Source organism: Astyanax mexicanus, chromosome 17 (assembly GCF_023375975.1).
Source record: "Astyanax mexicanus isolate ESR-SI-001 chromosome 17, AstMex3_surface, whole genome shotgun sequence".
In the NCBI taxonomy this organism is placed as follows: Eukaryota; Metazoa; Chordata; class Actinopteri; order Characiformes; family Acestrorhamphidae; genus Astyanax; species Astyanax mexicanus.
The window spans coordinates 7320338-7343419 of NC_064424.1; the positions used below are offsets into that span (position 1 = coordinate 7320338).

At 38.8% G+C, this 23082-nt stretch overlaps 1 protein-coding gene across 4 annotated transcripts in view; it reads right to left on the reverse strand.

Annotated features, from left to right (window-relative positions):
- Positions 1 to 890: 890 nt before the first annotated feature.
- zbtb16a (zinc finger and BTB domain containing 16a) overlaps positions 891 to 23082 on the reverse strand; it is a 193323-nt gene continuing 171131 nt past the window's right edge. For 3 of the 4 annotated variants that reach the window (XM_007250066.4, XM_022676025.2, XM_022676024.2), the window contains exons 7-8: positions 9731 to 9898; positions 891 to 5850 (exon numbers count right to left, since the gene is read on the reverse strand). In XM_007250066.4, the coding sequence (XP_007250128.3) occupies positions 5621 to 5850; positions 9731 to 9898 (398 nt within the window). In that variant the 3' untranslated portion in view covers positions 891 to 5620. Of the gene's footprint in view, positions 5851 to 9730; positions 9899 to 18643; positions 18815 to 23082 lie in introns of all 4 variants that reach the window. The other variant, XM_049466533.1, reaches the window with a different exon arrangement.

The window sequence follows — 23082 nt, forward strand, 5'->3', positions numbered from 1 at the left end:
TGAAAATATATACAGCTCTGGAAAAAAATGAGACCACTTAAAAATGATGAGTTTCTTTGATTTTACCAAATTGAAAACCTCTGGAATGTAATCAGGAGGAACAGCCATCAAACCAAACTGACCTGCTTGAATTTTTGCACCAGGAGTGGCTTAAATTTATCCAAAAGCAGTGTGCAAGACTGGTGGAGGAGAATTAAAAACTGTGATTAAAAACCAGGGTTATTCCACCAAATATTGATTTCTGAACTTTTAAAACGTGAAATCTCTGCAACTCTTTTGTTATTTTAGCCATTTCTCATTTTCTGTCCCCAAAAACTCTAAATTAAAATATTTTTATTTTACTCACACATACCTATAAATAGCAAAATCAGAGAAACTGTATATATGTTTTAAAGACTTTAAAATATCTTTATACATATGGCTCTGTGTAGTATGATTCTGTTCATTTAAAATTGTAATAAAATTTTATAGGGTTATTCGATTACTAATATAAAATCAACACTTTTTATTGCTTATTAATGTAATTCTGAAGTGAATCAGAATACTCGTAATTGTAGAATACTGTCCCAGTTACGCCTGTTTAAACAATGTTTTGCTACATTTACAATTGTAAAAGCTGACTGATATTGGGCCCTACTGAACTCAATAAGCAGGTAGAAGACATAGAAAAAGCCAGACAAACTTAAGTCCACTTTTATTTTTCTTTTCTAACTGCAGATTTTAGGAATACAACTGAACATTTTTATTTGATGAGACTCATAAATAAAAATACAAAACAAAAAAATCACTACAAAACAATCTACTGTTAGTAGGATGTAAAAAGTCTCTCACTATTAAAGGCACACAATTGACTTAGTAACAACATTGAGAAGAAAACCTGCAGCATTAAATCTCTTTAATTTCTTTATTTTTTTTTCCACACTCCATCAGAGAACACTGAAATGTTACAAAGAGATGTGTCTGATTCTACACAGAAAGAAAAACTACATCAGAAACTGATGCCGATATCTGTAGCACAGTTGCCAGAAAGTAGTGCTACAAAAATAGCATGTTGCTGGAAAAGACAAAGGACCTTTGCAAAGCTTAATGCAAATTAATCTTCTTTTTTTTTTTTTTTTTAACTTTTTCTTTTTTACAATTGACAACCAACAGAAAAAAAATAATAAATGGGCACCTTCTAAGATTAGGCTAAGATTAGGTGCTGAGGTAGACGTAACTATAACAATTCAAATAATTATAAAAACACTATAATTTTTTTTTAGTACAGAGCAACTGGACTGGCACTTGTGCTGTCACAACAACAAGGATAAAAAAGATAAGCAAAAAAAAAATAATAATAAAAGTGGGTGTACAAGTAAAAAGGGGGGGGTTGGGGGGGGCGTCAGGTAGGGAGTAAGAGCGACAGAAAGAGAGAAAGAAAGGAAGATAAAGAGAGAGAGCAAGAGAGTGCAGGAGAAAAAAAGAAAGAGAGAGAAAAGCATTGTTACAATAATAAAAATAAGCTTTGTTATGCTTGGTCCGACAGGGCAATTGGTCCTCAGTGCTAATAATAAAAAAATAAAAACAGAAAAGAAAAGGAAAGGAAAAACAAAAAACACGACAATGTCTTGGTGCTTTTTACTCAAACAGTTTAGTCTAGACCTCGATGGCACATGCATGGCAACACGGCATGAAATGGCTACTCTTTCAAGAACACCACACTTGAACACAGTGAGCCAACTCCAGGGATGCCAGGATGATTTCTCATTTACAGTATAAGTACTCTAACCAAACAACAGGCATATATGTCAAGCTGGGGCAGTAATCTCAGTCTTACATAATAAAAAAACTAACAAAAACACTTCTTATATTCAGCTCTACTCGGCAAACCTGTTGCCGACATTTAAACGACTGAAGAAACAAGAAAATTTATAAAATAAAAAAAAAATCCTTCAACATTTAGTGAAGATAAATGCACAATATTCTATACCAAGGAATGTTTTTGTCTCATCCAGCTTCAGTTGGCTTTCAGATTGTGTACAAAAGCTTTGAAATGCAGCTGAAATTTTGTAGATGATAAAAAATAAAAAAAATAACTTTTTTTTTTTTTTATGGGGCCTCCTCTTGTATGGGAGGTTCCTCAGAATCATTATGATCATTATGGCATCCCTGGAGCCCTAGAGACACCAAATATAATTTTCTTTTTTTGAAAGTACAGAAACTAAGCAGATATAGATGGACAATTTGTTTGAACAATTTCATTTAGGCACAAATATTACAGAAACATCAGAAGAAGAACATTGAGGGAAGAACTATATCAACGCCAAGATCTTTTAATCATATCGAGAGAAAAGTGGCATAGAACATCACTGTTTGATTAGTGCATTTCCACACTAATATACTCTCTCTCTTGCACGCTTTCTCTCTCTCTCTCTCAAACACACAAACATTCACTTTCACATTCACACTTATATGCACACTTTCTCACACACACACTCACATAAAGTAAAGTAAAGTAAAGTAAATCAAAGTTTAAAAAAAAGTATATATAGAACAGTGACACAGGTATGTGGCTTAATATCTCATTTTTTTCCCCCTTCCGCCCCCACGTTACAAACTCCCCTCCACTCCGGTATCTCCTCAGGATCGTCCGCCGTTCGCCACGCATAGAAAAGCAAGACTCACTCCATCTCTTACACTGAGCTACGTATGCTTGTGTGTTTTAAATCTCACAGGGGGGCCCAAAAAAAAAACCCCGAAGCCCCCCAAACTCACAGTGTTTTCCAGGATAGAACAACAACAAGACACAATACAGTTACTCCCCACCCCCCGCCCTGGTGTCCGCCCATCCCTTATTTTAGTCACTTCAAGTAAAGAAACAAAAATGTTGGCAACATGATTGTTTGAAAATCGTGTGTGCAATGTATATTTGATCATTGGCATCACATTAAATCTCTTTCTCTTTTTTCTTTTTTGTCATATTCACGAAACAAAAAAAAAAGGAGTTTGTGGCTGATTTAGTCCTTCACCTACAATGTATTGACATCCAGAAATCAACACTTACCACAACATGTTCACACACTTTATGTCCAACATTACCAAAGAGGAGCAAGGCAAACAATTCAAACCAGAAAAATAAAAACATGTAAAAAAACGAACGAACAAAACTACAAATATATTTGCCCTGCTGAAGCCTCGACGAATGGAAAAGGGACTGACACTCAATACAAAAATATCACAATTTTATATATCAAATGGCCTCTGTTGGCTCTTGCTCAGGACTACACGCATATAAAGAAACGTTGACCGATAGGATTTTTCTCTTTTTTTTTCTTCTCCTCCTCTCCTTCTTTCCTTTCATCTCCGATTACCACTTGCAGTCCCAATTGTCCAACGCACAATGCACAGCTGCATATGACCTGTTCTCAGTGGTTCACGCCTAGCGAACCATCTTTTTTCACATTACAAAACTACAATTCTATTCACATATTTTCAAGTTTAATGCTTTTTTTTTTTACTTTAAAGTACTACACTCAGTCAACCCCGTACACACCTCCCCAGATCAACTCTTACCCGAAACTTAAGGCTTCAAATTCTCTTCTCTGCTCTTAAGGAAAAGGTCTGCGGGGGGGTAAAAGAAAGAGAAAATAAAACACGTGTTTTTTTTTTTTTTTCTCACATCGTTCACATATCTTACCCTTTTGTACACGTCACTTACAGATCTCACCAGACGAAGCATGAGATGAAAAGTTGCAAAAATGCAAAACTTTTTAAACAAAAAAATGCACACGGGCGCACACACTCTTACACACACACAAAAATGTGCTTTTTGCCAATGAAAGTAAAACATACAAACAAGGAACAGAACATAAGAGGTAGCTTACAAAAAAATGACCAAACCCACAAGCTCTTCAACAAGCAGGGTTAATAAAAAAAAAAAAAAACATGAATAAACAAAATACCAAGTTTGGTAACAACAACGACAACAAAAAAATAATAATGCAATAATAATCTCTCCACCGTGGCACTTAATTTCTGAGTACACATTTTTTTTTTTACACGTTTTTCACATCTCCTCTGCACGACATAGCAGACACGTGCGCTCACAATCAAATATACAGAAAACGAGAAAAAAAGGAAAGGAAAAAAATTAAAACACAAGCCCATGAGGTCACAAAAATACGAGGTAATTCAAGTACAATGTGCTGAGATAAATCAAGGTAAAAGGAAACGCAGACGTAGCGAAGGAGCGACAAAAACAATAGAAGGGTTGATCTATTCTTTCGTGGACAGGCCAGGCCTAACCTCACATACCCTCAAAGTGTGAAATAATAATTCTTCTTATTATTATTATTTTTCTTTTTCACCAATTATTCATTCAGATATGTAGGGACCAGTCCTGAACGTCACAGTGCCCTTTAGTGTCCAAGCCACTGGCGAAAGCAGCTTTTTAGTCTGTATTTTGGTCTCTATATCAGAACAGCATAAACCGTCGTTGATTAGATTAGATTTCTAGTGGGTGGATGTTCTTAATGCACTGCCAACAGACAAGTCTTGTGGCTGATCTTAACTGCTGATTACTGTGGGTTAAGTGTAGTTTGGAACCGGTCAATAAAAAAGGAAAGAAATGAGAACACTGAGAGCAATATAAAAAGAAAACCGAAGAACATCCAGTTAATATTTAAAAAGAAAAAGAAAAAAAAAAGTACAGTGTGCGCTGAAAGAGAGAGAACTGAGGGGAAAAAAATAAAACAGAAAACAGAGCAATGAAACATGAGATGTGGCTACTCAATAATGTCAGATACGAAATATCAAACAGAAACTGTCGTCGTGGTGCGTAGTACGAGAGTCTGCGGTGCGTGCGATGCAGTGCGATGAAGCTTAAGGAGGGCTATGGATTGGATATGGAAGGCTATGCAGAGATTATGCAGCGAAAGTGACGTTAAAAATGACATTTATGAATGTAGCATTGTTTATGAATTGAGAGCTTTGCTGATTTGTATGCTGGTTAAACCAATAAACACTTAATGGAGGTGAATCACGCAGGAAGGCTCTACTCTATTGGTACGTTGGTTAATTATTATAATAATACAAAAAAAAGCTCTTTGCGAAAAGCAAAGCTTCTCGTCTTGCTTCTTCCAAAGCAAAGCAGTACCAACAGACCAACACACGTGACGAGCTAGACCTACTGTACTGGAATTCAGATGTAAGTGCTTGGCAGTAGGTGTAGTAGTAGGCTTTAGTGTCCCACTTCAGCTGTGTAAAGGGGGATCACGTGACCTCAGGGAGTAGAGACGACCTCCTGTTTGAGACACAGCGAGCAACGAAACGCTGTTTCACGACAACACAACAGAACGCGACACCACCACACGTGATTCACAACGACGCCATCCTGAAGGGGTAAGATTTTGTTTGTGTTTTTTGTTTTGCCTTCTGTTTGTGTCCTTAAATCCTCTCTCTCTCTCTACTTCCCATCCCTTCTCGATTTGCCTTGCCCAGCCTCTCTGCCCCAAAACTGTGCCTCCTCCTCCTGCTTCTTCTTTTCCTCTTCTTCCTCCCCCCTGCAACTTCTTCTACCACTTCCTCCTGCATTCTGTCTAGCATCCACGCTTCTCTCGCCGCCATGTCGCCCTGCCCGCTCTCAGACGTAGCACAGGTACAGGTACGTCTTCTCTATCCTCCAGTCCGGCGGGATGTCCTCGGGCTTGTGGCCCTTCATGTGCTTCTGCATGGCCGACAGGCTGGGGCAGTACTCCAGGCAGATGGTGCACTGGTAGGGTGAGGCGCCGTTGTGGGTGCGCAGGTGCTTGATCATGGCCGAGTAGTCCCTGGAGCGCTGGTGGCACAGCTTGCACTCAAACGGCTTCTCACCTGCAGGGAATAATAATAAATATATAAATAAATAAAAAAACAGGGTCAGGAACCAGCAACACTCAGCTGGCACAAGGGTCCTCCGTCAAAGGTCTGTCCAACTTAAACACCTGGGTAGTTTTTTCTTTATCTATTTTGAGATAGGTAGGATTAGTGCTGGGTGTCGTTTTAATTATCAATATATTCTCGATACCGGTATTTATTTAACAGCTGACATGAGTAATCTCATACTCACAGTGAGAGACCCTATCTTTCTAGATAAGCATGTTTGGGACGATTTATTGAGAACAAATATTATTGCTTGTGATTAAACTACTTTTTTCTATGCATATTGCTTCATACATTTTAAGTTTTTTTAAAAAGGTTTTTTTTTTTTTTAATGAGTTATTTAAAAAAAACATCAGCATTACATTGACAAAATTATATTCAATTATATTAGCGTTTTAGTTAAAAATTAATTATAATCAGAGAGAGAGAGAGCGTTTGGTGATTTTAGGCACCTTTTATGCAAAGTATTGAAAACAGGCATCATTTTATTTTTAGTACTCTGTAGTACAAAGACATTTCAATCGGTGCCTTTTTGGTATCGAATTTTTATTCCCAGCCCTATGTAGGATCAGCATTTTTACCACAATTAAATTCTCACTTCAATAATGTAAAACCAATTATTTGCACTCTTTGTATTAAAGTAATGATGTCAGAATATCTATATAAAAAAGTCCACTAAATATTGATTTCTGAACTCTTAAAACCTTATGAATATGAACTTGTTTTCTTTGCATTATTTGAGGTCAAAGTTCTGCATCTTTTTTGTTATTTCAGCCATTTTTCATTTTCTGCAAATAAATGCTTTAATTGACAATATTTTTTATTTGGAATTTGGGAGAAATGTTGTCCGTAGTTTATAGAATAAAACAACAATGTTTAAAATGTTCAAAAATATACCAATAAATAGCAAAATCAGAGAAACTGATTAAGAAACTGAAGTGGTCTCTTCATTACTTCCAGAGCTATATTTACTGTACAGTCAAATGTATTCATTTGGAAGATGCTTTATGGAAAAAATGGGAAATTTCTCCTAAGAACGGTGATGAATGAAGTCCAATATTTCTAAGTCAGGATAAGTGTAGGGCATGGTAAGGTAAAAGATGAATTTCTGGTACAAGCTAAAACCTTTCTAGGCACAGTAGTAGTAAAGTGCAAAATAGTGTAAAATAAAGGAGGTTTTAAGAGAGCAATACTTCAAGACAGTTACAGAATCTCTCTTCCATTTATTCAGACAGCAGCACATAAGTCATCTAAATGTTGACCTTTAAGAATGTCACCGGAGGATGCGGAACAAGGTGACGAGCAAATCCACAGCTTGCGTAGGGTCATCGCGGCGGGACTCTGAACACAGCATTTGTTTGTTCACGTCTTTCCCTGCACTGACAACGCGCTGGACCAACCTTGACCTAGGCGGTGGGAGCAATGTCACATCCGTCTGCGGCCGTCTATGCAAACGGGCCTAATGAGGTGGTCATTAAAGCTTTAGGAGGCTGCGGCACGCGCATGTGTGGCCAGTGTACTTTTAACCACACTGTAAACAGGGTGGCCTCAGATAACCAGGCAATAATGAATTGCAAATGGAGCCCGGCTATCGATCGGCCATTGACGGCGCAGGGCTGCCAATGTCAATGCTTCATCAAGCGGCTCTCTTTTGTGTGCGCTGGCCTTTGACTGCGAGCTTGTCACTGCTCTTGTTATCTCGGGTGCGCTCGGCCCTGGCCGGACAAAAAAAGCCAATTATTTGACAGGCTGCCTTGATAGTGTGGCTTAACGGCAGCCTTTAGTGAGCAGCGGAGGGAAGGAGAAGGCCCAGCCTGGACGTACACTGGTCTCTCTGCTACTGCCCTAAACCCCTCCTGTCACGGGGGAGTGCTGACAGCACTGGAAATGCCCTGCCCTTTGGTGAAGGCCTTCTATAAAGACTAAGACCTTGGAATCAATCAGACTTCTACTTAACAGCACCACAAGGCTTCTTTAAGAAGAAAGTGATGCAACAGCTCAGTCATGTTTCAGTTTGAAGAAAACACACTCGAGTCGAGACATAAAAGAGACATGAATGCTGCACAAGAACCGCAAAGACATTAAACGCCACTGACAAGTTCCTTCTCCTCCCTCGGTGAAAGCGCATTTTAATTAAGGCTGAATGATCTGGACAAGGTTCAACGTGATCTTTTACCAAATCGCAATCGCAATGTCAGAACTCGATGTTTGATATACAGTACTGTGCAAATGTTTAGGCACCAAAGCACCAAATTACACTAATCCATTTATCTCAGCAAAATAAAGCACCACATAATATTTAAACAGATGTAAATAAACATACATGCAGTTAAATGTACCATGGAATTCTCATTTTTAACTAAGTATGTTATATCCTGTGATCTGAGCTGAAGAACAAAGTGTAGAGATTCCAGATTTCTCCTGGATGCTCCTCAGCCAGCATGTGTATATGTTCAGTTCCATCAGCAGCTCACCTGATTTACCAAATTGACCAATTTAATTTTACAAATTTATCAAACCAGGTGTTGATATGATGAGAACTAGAAACAACTCAGATGTTAAAGCTGTATAGCTCTGCTTTTTGTAAAATTGCTGTTTGTATTTATTGTACTGCTGGTGTTTTACTGAGCTAATAAACACTTATTGCACAGATAAGAAGCTTTTTCTTTACTGAAATTCCCACAGGTGCCTAAAACTTTTGCACAGTACTGTATATCTGCTTGATGTGGTGTGAAGAGCCTGCATGAATTGCATTGACCAGATTGTTTAAGTACATGGATGCGTTCATTCTACAAAACCTTCGCTGAATACTCCTCAGGGATGTCCGTGATTGGTCAGGTTACAGCGCTCAGGTATTTGTATATTAAGGCCTCTTGGGAAATCAGTATCTTAAAGGCTAATATTGTAGGAACGATTAATTGAAACAATGTATTATCCAGCCCTGTTTCTGATCTAATAGCAACAGATCTAGCACATAGCTTGGGTAGAGACACATTACTGGCTGATAGAGAGAATAGGGGTGGGACAGTATATTGATGTTGCAATATATCATATTGCTTTAATCGTATTGTAATCATATTAAAAAGTATTGTAAAAAGTATCAAATATCAGTATTTTTATGGAAACGTAGGCGCTCTAAACGAATAAATCCATAATTCCTGGTATTAAGTTATTTAGGAGTATTTCATCCTCTTCAGTAACACATACGCAAGCATGAAACATGTGGCCCATGAGGTTGTTTAAACTATAATAACCGATACCCCCAAAAAATAAAGAATAAAATAAAATAAAGAAATAAATTCTCCCCCGTCTCTCTGTCGCGCTCTGCATGACTTTAGTTTCCGCCCGTTTCTGTTTTTCCACTCGTTCTTGTGCTCCCTATCTCCTTATTAGGGCGGGTTTCACCGGCTGCGTCCCAATTCACTAGTTGGGGCAGCAATAGTGTATTGGACCGTGACCCTGATGACACAGGTTCGATCCTGTGTGAGGAGCAGTGTGTTTATTTATATATTTTTTCTGCCTTGGGATCAACTGTTCTGTAATTGGGTTCAACAACCCTCTGGGCTGGAGAGCTACTAGTCTGAAGCACTCCATTCCATTACACTTCATTTTCCAAAACAGATTTTTTTTTTTGTGGCCCACGTAATGGCTTGGAAAATATCTTAATTGCTGACCCAGGTCATAGAGAATTGTCTTATATCGATATATAGAGTATCGCACAATAACGGTGATATTGTGATATCATTGTTATTGTGGGGAGCATAGTGTGATTGATACTAGCATATGATCAGATGCTCTGTGATTTCTACCATCTAATAGAGGATGGACGTACCTGTGTGCACTCGGTAGTGGGTCTCCAGCTGGTGTTTGAGGCTGAACTTCTTGCCGCAGCCGTTACATTCGTAGGGCTTCTCTCCGGTGTGGATGCGCTTGTGACCCTTCAGTGTGCTCTCGTCCCGGAAGCAGCTTCCACAGAATTCACACTCAAATGGGTGGTCACCTGAAAAACCAACACAGGAAAGGATATTTTAAAACATTCAGGGAGCAGTACGTGTTTGAAATAATCATGCTGACACACAAAAAATAAAGGTAAAGTAAAGCAAAGCATCTTAATTTGGTAAATCTGCAATTGCAACCTGTTACTCTTAGCATAACATATATATATACATATAGCAAACATTTTTGAATTTTAAACCTTTGAATCTCACGCATGGGTATTTTTTTATTATTATGTATACTTTGCTTTTCTCGTTTCTCAGTACTTTAATTTTCAGTGTTATAGTGATGAGGACAGGTTGCTTATTTCATAAGGGTTAAGAACCCAATTTAAACCACCACCGCTATAATATCCACTATTTGTGAAATGTATTATGACTTCAAACACATTATCCCTATGCTCTGCTCTGTATTATTAGCACCCTGGGAAAAAAATCGTAATACACGCATTCCAGTAATAGTGTCAAATTCTAAGTAAGAGTGCTACAGCAGCACTTCCCACTGGCAAAATCAATTACATTTCACTCGGTATGTGTGAACCAGTATGTGTGAAACATTCAGAGTAATTTGCAAGGCCAATAGTTCCCCGGTTGAACCAACAACAGGTGTAACAAAGAGGCCAGGAAGAATAAAAATAAATCCAGTAGCAGAAAATTAAGCAAATGGAAGGAAATGGATTCCACTGAGAGTTTTTAGTTGCGCTGTGTTGGATATTGTAGTTTCCAGTGTGTGATTGTTTATTGTTCTGCCAATTACATTTCCAAAATGTGATTGGATGAGATGCTTTCAAACCTGTTGCAAAATGCATGATTTATACACTGCATCCATGTTTAGCTAATGTCCACATTAGAGGTGTGCCATATCGTATCATATGTGATAATATCACCAACATTTTTGAATAATGTGAACGATATTATAACCTAAAAATAGTGCCATATCACCCACCCCTAATTATCACATCAGGGTACTACTTTTTTGGCTGTTTTAGGCAAAAGAAAAATTCATACTGTTCTCATTTCCTATTAAATATCTACTGGAGATATATTGTATCTGTTCAGTATCACTTATTTACTTTAATCCTGAATATATGGAGATATATGGAGGGCATTATTATTAGTAGTATCATGACATTTATGAATTCTTGACTTCTGTTACACATCTGCTAAAATTCTTTTTTTTTATATCTTAGAGGTGTGCAATATCATATCGTATACAATAATAAAATGTAAGTTTTGTTTTGTTGCAGTAGTGTATTTTTTATTTTTTGTCATATCAACAAAAGTATCATTATCGTGATAATACCATGAAATATCGTGATATTATTTTATGACCATATCGCCCACCCCTAGTTCACATCTGAATTCTTTATTAATACACCTAGAACCTAGATTGGCCCGAGCCAAATCAACCAGCTCCATAAACTGTCACTATGACCCAGAATGACTCGATTTAAACCTGACATTTGTTAAGAGCGTTAAAACTGAGCTTTTTAAAAACAGATTTGGGCTGTTTGAATGAGCAAAATCTGTTCAGAAAGATGTTATTTTTTAACATTGCAACACTGAAGAAGCAAAGACTGTGTGAATTTAACATTCTAACTTGTGTAACTTTTTTTTTTAACAGTTGTATTTGTTCCTTTGCTATATTGTGATCACGCCACAGCTTTATATAAAACAAATATAGCATAAAAAAACAGAAGCCTACATCACAAAATATTGTCTTAAGCCCGACCTGATCCTAGAAGAGTGGTGAAAATTTACCAAGTAAACACTATCATGAAATTTTAATAATAAGTCTTTAGTGGTCTTTTGTTGCTGGGCAACAATGACATACTGTAAATGAACTAGCTATATTACACAGTGGAAAATTGTTTAAAGTTTATTACACATAAAGAATGAATAATTAAAGGTTTACTTATTTTCTCTCATTGCTGCTTTACTGTATAAAAGAAATAAAAAGCCACTCTTAAGGGTGTTGAGCGTTTATCCTCATGTCATGTGTTGATACCATGGGTAAATAACATTACAGTAACACACTTTTCTCTTCTGGCTTATTGGTTTAACCTAATACGATTTTTTTAGTAGTATTAATTTCGTTCATGATAACCAAGCTTTTAGAGCCATTTGATTTATTTTATAAAAACAAAAGCATAAAACACTGACAAATTCAGATCTACAGACAGGCATCCTTGGTTTCTAGAAATTCGCAGTCTAAACACTGTTTGACGTACAGTGGACCATGGCATTTTGCAAGCATGTTAAAATAGCATCTCATTTGCATATTATGATCCTCTTCTTACAGACCGAGTTTCATCGTGGCTTTCTGGGAGCCTGGGCACACATGTAATAGATATTCAGATGTCAATAATAGGGGATATTATGATATGCAGGGATGCTCTTTCTTGCCCTTTGCTAATTGCTTTCCTGTGTCTGACTAGCAGCCTGCTCATATATCATTCTCGCCCTGTACAGATGCGCGACGCTGCCAGGCGTGTAATGTTCTCGATTAATGCATTTCACTACGGCGCTGAAGGTTTAAGTCATCGTGAATGACCTACGTGTTTCATTATCTGGCTGTCCGAGCGGCACCGTGCCAAGGAATAAATTGCATTTCTCGTTATGTACTGTCATGCTCAGCCACTCGCCACCCCCCGTTACGAGACAATGTCAATTTCCTCAGGCAGGTTCGGTGGGAGACACAACCTGAACGCTCTGCACGTTTTACACTCGGCTATTTGGGCTCAAATGTCACCGCTTTCCGTTCGGAGAAGAGCCAGAGCCTAATGGGAACAGAAAGAATAACAGGAGGAAGAATCAAGAATAGGAAAAAACAAAGGAGGGTGGTGGAGGAAAAAAAAAATCAATAAAAGTGACAGTCTTTATTTGTCTGCATGAAGTTATCTGCGGCTCATGCTGTAAGACATTCTGCTCTTCCCAGCGTCTCTAGCCACCGCGCGCTGTGCAATCCATCACGCCCCTGTATCTAGGCTCCGGCACGCGACCGGAATAGTAATCCCGCCAAATTTCACCTGCCTTTAATTGCGACTAAGCCCGTGCTTCAATCAAAGACATCTGCGCTGAGCCCACGGAAGAGAAAAAAAACTGAAAGTTCCTCGCTGTAAAATGCCCCGGAGTTAAATTCGGTGACTTGCTCCCACACTCAGCGCGAGCATGTTTAATCTTTATTTGGCAGAATAATTGGTGACAGCTCGCACTCGACACTACAGGGCACAAATTCATATATCTAATATGGGGCGTTATTTTTAGGGTTACAGGGCTCTGTGTAAATACAGCATCCGCTTGCCACAGACACGGGCCAATCTGCTTATCAAATTTCACAGTGGTTCGAGGGGCTTGGCACGGATCGGGTTTTGTTAGGAATGCGTTGCGCTCGGAGGCAGTAAAGATACAAGGTGATAGATCAAGACGCTGCGTCTGTTGCTGAGCTTCTGTGCTTCTCCCCTCCCTGCCTGTAACGCAGAAAGCCATCAGGCACAGACAGAGTGAGAATCTGGTTGTGTGTGTGTGTTTGTATGTTTGTGTGTGTGTGTGTGTATATGTGTTAGTGAAGGGGGTGGGGGGGGGTGGGGGGGTTTGTTCGGAAAGCTCGGGGGCTGCCACCTGCGTCCCAGTGCCCCCGGAGGGGGGTCCGTGGCGCTGCTGTACCTGGCCGGGGCGCGTGGGTGCTGGGGCCGCGGCTGAGGGCCCAGTTCATTATGCACTAAAGCGGCGTAAATCAGGGATCCATCACTGCCAGGGCCTCGGCTGGCCTGCGCTATCAAACACAGCTGCGAACACAAAACACCCGCCGCAGATGGAAAATGGGCCCCCGAATAAAACACAAGCGCCGAACAACAACGGAATATTAACGAGGCCCAGCCGGCAGCGAGGGGAGGGAGGGAGCGAGCGAGCGGCCATGATTGTTAACCCCTAACATACTAATCCACAGCTCTCTGCTACTGTATGTGGGCAGTTTTTAAAGGGGCTTTGTAAAGGGAGGATTGCAGGAGATAAAAGAGAGAAAAAGACTAAATCTATCTATATACTATAAGTCCATCAGTCAGTAAAAATGATTAAAATTTAAATAAAATGATGGCTTCACAGAATATAGGGACAAAATCTGTTCATTCCACTTAAAGCAACAAATGATGTGCTCTGATTTGATGCTATAGACACATAATGCTAGAGTTTAATATATATATAATGCTGGTGTCAAATGACAAGCATTTTGGAAATATGTTTGTTTTACAAGGGATGAGAAAAAAACTTCAGCTAATTCATTTAAAAGCAATTAATATAAATTGCTCTCATTCACTTCAAAGAAAAGTGGTGAAATGATGGGGAAAAAAAGTTTGGATTGCCGTTAAGAGCAGCAATACAAGAGTAGATTTGTAGATTTGTGGGCAAGGCTGACTGTTTTGTGTTTTGCTCTCTGCATTCTCTGCAAAACCTGTAGGGAAAGTATTCATCAGCCAGGGTAATCACTTTAGTCACCCTAAAGTAGCAAGTTTATTGCTGATATTCAGATGTGTGGGTCTCTACGTTGGCACGCCGAGAGCTATAGGAATATATATCAGTCAGTTTCTAAATTTATCCAACGGTTGGAAAAAATAAAGCACAACACTGAGAAGTTAATTATTCCACACAGAATATTAATGCAATTTTCAAGTAGGGGTTAAAAGGGGTGAAGCCGGAGCTGCATGGGTGTCTGCTCTATCTGCAGCAGAACATCAAGTGTGTTTTTACACCAGTGATCCTTTCTACAGCATGAGAAAATATGAATGAGATTAAGAAGATCAAAGGAGAACTAAATGTGAGCATTGGTTTTCTCTCTCTCTATCAAACAAAAAAGGAAAAAAAAACAGACTTATTTTTGGTGCTTTTGCCTGGGCCAATTGCAGTTTTTCTTTTTAAATCCCTTGACAAAAGCCCCCACATCACATTAAACGGGTGCTTGTGATGCTCATTGTAATTTAATACACGCCTACAGAGAATTGGGTTCAAAGAAGCGCGACGCTGCATCTTTCTCCCCCTCTCTCTCTCGTCTCGGCAGCAGGGAGAGCCGCTGACATTTATGTGTGCAGGCGGGAGCGGCGGCACGTCGCCTCTGATGTGGCGTCCGGCGCCAACGAGTGTGTACAGTATCTCCACCCAATAAGGGCCATCCCTCGGCCCGTAAACAGGCCCCGGCTCTGCTCATCTCACCACTTTCGCTTCAAATATTTATCCCGGGCGCAGCAGCCCGGAGCGGCTTTGACACACCAGCCTGTTATTTAAGGTCAGAGACGGAGTGTGGATGGGGTTGGGGGGGGAGAGAGAAGCCTTTTCGAGAGAAAATGGGATTCATTTCCATCGTCTCATATTCTCGGCGCGTAATAGAGGCTGTTCCCTGAGTCACCTCATCTGCTCGCACACGCGCTGGGCCGGCCCGGGACAGCCGAATAACGGCACTGTCACAAACCATCACAGTGCAGCGCCCTCCGCTAAATGACCTGTCAATTCAGCACTGCTGTTCTCCAAAGGGCCGGCACTGCTGCTGAATGGCACGAGCGATCAAAGAGCCAACACTACAGTGCAGAGCCTCCACATCCACAGCCCTACACACTCCCTGAACGCTTCTAGTCTTGGACTACTGTATCAGTGCAAACTTTACATTGTATTGAAGGTTATAACAACTGTAACAAATACTATGTGCCTGTACATTTTTCCTATATAGGCATTTTAAAATTTGATTTGGAAATCAAGGAAAATCAGAGTCTGGAGGAAGAGTGGAGAGACACACAGTCCAAACTGCTTGAGGTCTAGTGTGAAGTTTCTACAATCAGTGATGGTTTGGAGAGACATGTCATCTGCTGGTGTTGATCCACTGTGTTTTATTATCAAGTCTAAAGTCAGTGCAGTTTTGTTTTCTTGCAAAATCTTACAGCACTTCATGCTTCCCTCTGCTGACAACTTTTATGGAGATGTGGATTTCATTTTCCAGCAGGACTTGGCACACTGCCCACACTGCCAACAGAACCAATTGGTCTTATATAATATTCAATTTTTCTGAGACACTGATTTTTTGGTTTTCATTGGCATCAACAATAAAAGAAAGAAACACTTATAATGGATTACTCTGTGTAATACATCTATATAATACATGAGTGTCACATTTTGAACAGAAATAAAGTAACTTTTCAAAGATATTCAAATTTTTGCACTAGTTTATTTTGCCTTATCTACTTCTGATGATTTATTAATGCTGTCACCCAATTTATATTATGTTTGGACAAAGTATTTAGACTGAAATTTAGAGTATTGAATGAGAGAAAGTGAGAGTTTATTCTGCTTTTGTTGGAGTAACTGTCTTTTTACTCTCTAAGCAGGCTTTCTATCCTTACTATCTAAGCACTGCCGTGAGGATTTAACGGCATTTAGGCTCCAGACCCATACGTAACCATATCTACCCAACCAACTCATCCCAAAAGTATTGGATGAAGCTCCATCATTCCAGAGACCTCAGTTCTACTTCTCCACAGCTTATTGTTGGTAAGCTTTGGCATGTTCATGTTTATCTGCTCCAGAAAGTCCTTTTTATTTAGCAACACTTCTCTAAAGGGACTAGACAAGCTGTCTGAGTGTATGGATTTGCACAACTGTGTCGGCAGTGGATGCAACCTAAAGTAGCTGAATGCATTCATTGGGACGGGGTGCTCACAAACATTTGGACATATATCGTGTAATTATTGTCAAAGACTTACTATCTACAAGGTGAGGGGCATTTTTAGATGTTAGAAAGTGGTGTAACCTGTCTGCAGCATGGAGTATTTTAGTAGTAAATGAAAACAGCTCTACAAGGGTGTAATAGTATATGTTTCTGTACTGAACTGCTATGGTTCGCTGCCTGCAGTTGTAGGAAAAATGCAGGCAGCTTACTTTAGACAATGTTTTCAAACAGTGGATAAAGACTGATAAACGTAAGGTGGAACAAAATATCCAACAGGAATAGATCCAGCAATAGATCCACTGTAAAGTTTTTAGCAAGTAAAATTTAGATTTGTATGCTAATATGCATGAAAAAGCTAAGTTAATCTGTGGGTATAACTGTGGTAGCGATTCCTTTAATTCTTTATCACTCACTGTTAAACAACTGAAAATAAACAAGTATTTCAGCTAAAAATGTGCAACATGACTTTAATTTATTGTATTGGTGATGCACAATAAACATTTCTAAGCATATTGTGGATATTTTCAGTGCTTAAACTGCGTAAAAGTACATTGACCAACTGCTCATTACATCACAGTGCAGTGCTAACACTTTACAATAAATGTCACAAATAGCAGTGTTTATGACAGTAAAGCAATGTTGATGATAATAACAATTAGTTAAAAATGTTGCAATCATTAATAATGTCAACTAGTGTCAATTGATGATTAGTTCAAATTAGTAACATTTGGCTCATTTCTGTCCTATTTTAGTCCATAAAAACATGGGGGCAGTTTCCCAGACAAGGATTAAGCCTAGTCTTGATGTATGCAGCATTTTAAATGGATATTTTCTATTAAAAGGAAAATACATTTTATGACTAAGTAGTGCTGGGTGGTATGATTAGAAATGTATATCACAGTATTTTTCTGATTCTGACGATTTACAGTATATCATAGTATTTTTATTATTTTATTAGATTGTTTTTTTGCATGACTTTTATATAGGTTTGTAACTTACTGTACTGTTAGGAGTATATATATATAATATAAAACACTAAGGCTTTAAATTAAGGATTTGATTAATATTGGGTTTACTTTGTCCCACAAAATGACACAATATATGAAGGAATCAGACTGCATTAGCAGAAAAACAGCTGAAGAATGTAACTTTAACACAGCTTCCTTTTCAAAACTTAATATTTAAATCCATTAACACTATAAATAGTCCTAAAATACTTAATTAAGTAATTATCCAAAGATATTTTTCTCAAAAGCTCTATTGCAAAAGACAGTCACCAGTTTAAGACACATTTCTTTTTTTCTTTTTGCACCAAACTCACACCGAACCATGATTTTTGTTTGAACCAAACCATGACTTTTTTTTGTGTATTGTGAAATCTCTACACTCAACAGGCTCTAGTACTTATTATTAACTCAGTACTGGTTGCAGCTAGATGCCTACTGTCATCTTTAACATAGGTTAACAAAAAAAAAAAACACATGACTCCTCAGCTACTGCTTACTAATTTAGTAGCATGAGTAATTTCTCTGTCTCATGTGCAAGACTGGGGCATCATTTTCATCAGCAGGAGGTTCATAATATACTCTGTGTGCTGCATCTCCTATACAGTGTGATGCAACAAGGGCATGGGTGCATGAATACTGCATAACAGTTGAAGAGTGCACTGTGTAGCTGTATTACGAAAAGAATCAATGTTGCATCAGGTATCGGCAGATACTCGATTTTAAAGGGCAAAAAAAAAAAACAGGGACATCCCTAACACCCGAGCCTTTAATACACACAGGAATATATATCTCGAAGCCATCAGAGCTTCAAGAGCTGGAGCTTCAAACCCTGGAATTCCCTGCGCTGCCTTAGAAATGGAGGGATTACAAATTCTGTCTGTTTACGAGTCAAAACATCAAAGCGGCTCGACTATTTGGGCCGCTCCATAAACTAGGGTGCGTGCGTGTTTGTTTATTTATTTTATTTTGGCATAGCCGGCGGAACATCTGGACTATTGGTGCTGTGGAGGGCTGGAGGGGGGTTCGGTACAGACCTGTGTGGGAGCGGAGGTGGCGCTTGAGTGCCGTGTGGCTGGGGAAGGTGCGGTTGCACTCGCTGCAGATGTAGCTGCGCACGCCTGCATGGACCTCCATGTGCTGCTGCAGGGCCGTCTGCGTCTGAAAGCGCTTCCCACATAACAGACAGAAGATGGCCATGTCTGATCCTATAGAGAAAGAGAGAGATAATTGTATTAGCAATGCACAGTATTGGAAAAAAATTACATTGCAAATGTGCTTTTTTCACAGATATATAGCACGATATTAAACAATGCAGGGCCCATGACATCACCAGCTGTCTCATGTCCAGGCCGACGAGAGCTGAATCAGCACTGCACACTCAAAACCCGAGGAAAACAGCAAAACAACAATAATCAACCCTGTAATCATGCATTTAAATGGCTTATTAAACGGTTTATAAAAGTGTTTTTTCTGTGATTAAAAGCGTGAATTCAGCTGTAACTGGAAATATCTGCACTGCAAAACTTCTCAGGCAGCAGCAGCCTGTAACTCACACAGACACAGAGACAGCTCTGTGTATCTACTTCTTGCGTCAATTAGAATCAAAACATTGCAACATGACGTGTTTGATTAATTTTTTTTTTAATGACATCACACGTCCTGCAATGTGAGTACTGTGCGTGCGCACATTGCAATGATGATGCTAAAACGATATATCGTGCAGCCCTACATTGAATACACTGACAGAAATAGTATGAAATTACTTTTGATACCATGAATGTATTTTTTTAATGACTAGGTTAGTAGAATATGGTTCAATAGCAGGTAAAATATGTTTTAATGGTTACTTTTGTACAAAGTGACTGCAAGAGTGGACGTGAGAGTGTGTACATATTTCTTTTTCTTTATCTAATTTATTTTCTACATTGTAGATTAATATTAAAGACATGAAAACAATTAAGAGAAATATGCAATTACTTAAAAAAATACATACAAAAGCACAAAGCAACAGATTTTTTTCCCACATTATGACTTTTTTTTTAATAAATTAATATATTATATTACACCAGCAACATCCAACTATTGTATTTACACAGCAGGTACCATTTCAAACACCTGACAACCCCCTAAGACACCATCACACCCTTCTAGGATGCCATAGCAACTGCATAGCAACCACCTAGCAACAGCTCAGCAAGCACTAAACAACTGTTGCTACAATGCTTTGGCAATAAACCTAACCTAAATCTAAATCATATAAATATCTTAATGAGAAATCAATGATTTTTCCATTATTTCACTTCGGTGTTGCACTAAACGATTAAACTATTAAAGTGTAGATGCTGTATTTAATGTATGTTTAAGTTTGCATCAGAAAGACAATCGATAGAGGACAGTTATACATTCCAAACAAGTTCATCATACATCCTTATAGGATCAATAGAATGGCTGCGCCGAGCAGGGAGCCCATAATCCAGAGCTGTGTGAGGTCAGGAGCAGTTAGACTGAGTAATCTGAGCTACACTTCAAATATACATCAATATAAACTACACTCAGCTGCTGCAGGCCCTGCTCTATAAAGACTCTAAACTCAGAGTACTCAAGAGTGCGCTCTCTCTCTCTTTCTCTCTCTCTCTCTTTCCTGCATTTCTCACTGTCTGTGACTCTCTCTATCTTTCTCTCATACACACACACACACACAGACACACGCACACTTTTTCAATTACCAGACTCTAGAAAACTCTGGGGAAAGCGGGAGTGTTTCAAGCGCAGCTTCTATTCCATCAATCAATAATGCATCTTTGGGGCAAAGCTGCTGCTAATTTAAAAATCTATGAGGAGCCCCATCCTCATGTTCATAAATGTGGATCAATCAGTGAGAAAGAGAGAGAAAATGAGAGAGAGAGAGAGGGAGAGGAATAAAATGAAAGAGAGAGAGATACACAGAGACAGAAAGAGAAGCAAGACGGGAGCAGTCGTGTTCTTAAATCTCAGACAGTGCGGCTGAATTGCTGCTTCTGTGCAAATAAATACTGACAAGGCTTCCTTCTGGCGCTCTCTCTCTCTATGTCTAACTCTCTTCTTTCCCCCCCGTTTGCTCTCGCTCCCCCCTTCCAGCTGTCTGTCTCCACATCTCTCACTCTCTCTCTCTTACTGTTTCTCTCTCTCTCTCCTGCCTTGCTACTTCCTGCTCTTCATTTATCAATGAAAAGGGAGCCATTGATTGGAGATGATTGTGGCTTTAGACCCAGCGGGATGGGCCGGTTTAGAGATGGAGCTGAATGATAGACACACTTCGCACTAGAACATTAGCCGGGGTTGCTTCAGGACTGTCTGCTTGTCTGGTGTATTCTCGTCTGCCGCTCGGCCCAACGTGCATGAAGAATTCATGGCGAAAAAAGTGGAGAGGGAGAGAGACAGAGAGACAAAAAAGTCTAAAAATGCAAACTCTCACAAGCAAGGAGATAAAAGAAAGAAAGAAAGCGAGAGAAAGAGAGAGGGGGAGAGAAGGTGGGTGGGGGGAAGCTGGCTGGAATGCAGCAGGGTTACAGGGCTGGATTCTGGACTGTGACCTAGAGGACACAAAGGTCTGGACAGGGCAGGGGATAACCAAAGCCATATCAACCAGTGCAGCTTTGTTTGCTTTGTAAAATCCCCCATTTCTCAGCCTAATTTAAAACTGATGAAGGTTAAAGGAACACTCCACCATTTTTTGCAGTAATCTACAATCTACAATTGAAACAAGTAATGTAGGCGTTTCACTATTTCACTTTTTCATAAAAAAGACCAGAAAAGTAAGTGACAAACACAAATATAATAGATATAGAAAATCAATAGTTAATTGGCAGTTGCTGAAATCTATTGGTAATCATAATATAGGTGCATTAAAAATGTGAAACTCATATTATATAGATGTTTTACACACAGAGTGTCTCAGAAAATGAGATTATTATATAAGACCAATTGGTCTTACTTTTGGCAAGTCCTGCTGGAAAATGAAATCTGCATCTTCATAAAAATTGTGAGCAGAAGGAAGATATCTCTCTAAACCATCACTGATTGGTGGAAACTTCACACTAGATCTCGAGCAGTTTGGACTGTGTGTCTCTCCACTCTTCCTCCAGACTTTGCTCCCTTGATTTACAAATGAAATGTAAAATTTACTGATGATCAGTGATGGTTTGGAGAGACATGTCATCTGCTGGTGTTGATCCACTGTGTTTTATCAAGTCTAAAGTCAGTGCCGTGTTTGTTTCTTACAGCACTTCATGCTTCCCTCTGCTGACAACTTTAATGGAAATGCAGATTTCATTTTCCAGCAGGATGCCAAAAGTACCAATTGGCCCTAAATAATAATCTAATTTTCCGAGACACTCTGTGTGTGTAATACATCTATATAATATGAGTTTCACCTTTTTAAACAGGCTCAACAGAACTGTACAACACTTCAGTCAAATACACTGTATACCCATACAATTCATTGTATATTGTGGATACTCCTTCTATTAAAAGCATTCAGTTACTGGCAACAGAATAGGACTACCTTGAACAGATAAACATGAAACTACTGCTGCCATGTCTAATTCCAGCCATGGGCTAGAGGGGCATAGAGCCACCAAGCATTGAGCTGTGGAAAAGTGGAGAACTGTGTTCTCTGGAAAGCAATCAAATCTATTAGAAAGCCTTTCTCTGGACAGTAGAGACAGTTACACTAACAAAAGCAGGCGAAATTTCCAAATAGACAATAAATGAGCTGTAAGAATAAATGTCACAGTACTTTTACAAAACAACAACTCTTCAGCAATACAAAATGACTGTTTATTTACTTAAACAAACGAATAAATAAGATATAACTATTTATCCTAAAGGAAATTCTTTTGCCAGAGTTACATGAAGATTACTGTCACAAGAAGATCACGCTTAAAAATACCTATTAGATAAAATAATACACCAATAAAAAAAACTTAAAAAAAGACCTCTTACATAATATAGTTCATGATCTTTATATCTGTTCTGTAGTAGTGTTGTAGTATTGATAGAAAAGGTTTATATAAAAATGTTACCCAGCCTGTAAGTCCATCTAAGCATTACAGAAAACATCTCATTCTGTTACTTTGAAGCAGCCCTGGAGGGTCTCAAGCATATATATCATATAAAAAGTGTGTTTATATTATGTTGTTTCTATATATTCTAAAAGCTGGGACATTTTTTCCAGTAATAACTCAGTTCCAATAATAAGTTTTCTACTTTAAGTCATCCCCTTATGTGTTTCCTAGGCCTTATAAATTCAGTGACACAAACAATCAAGTAATTAAAGCTTGCAGGTATAAAAATAAAAGTATAAAAGGAATTAAGAAAAAACATTAAACAGATTTTATATGGCCCAACTCTCACAATACCTTTCCTTGTTAAAATCTAAAGGCCGTGGTTTTGAATTAGCATCATTTACTCACATATTTTAAATATTTATGTG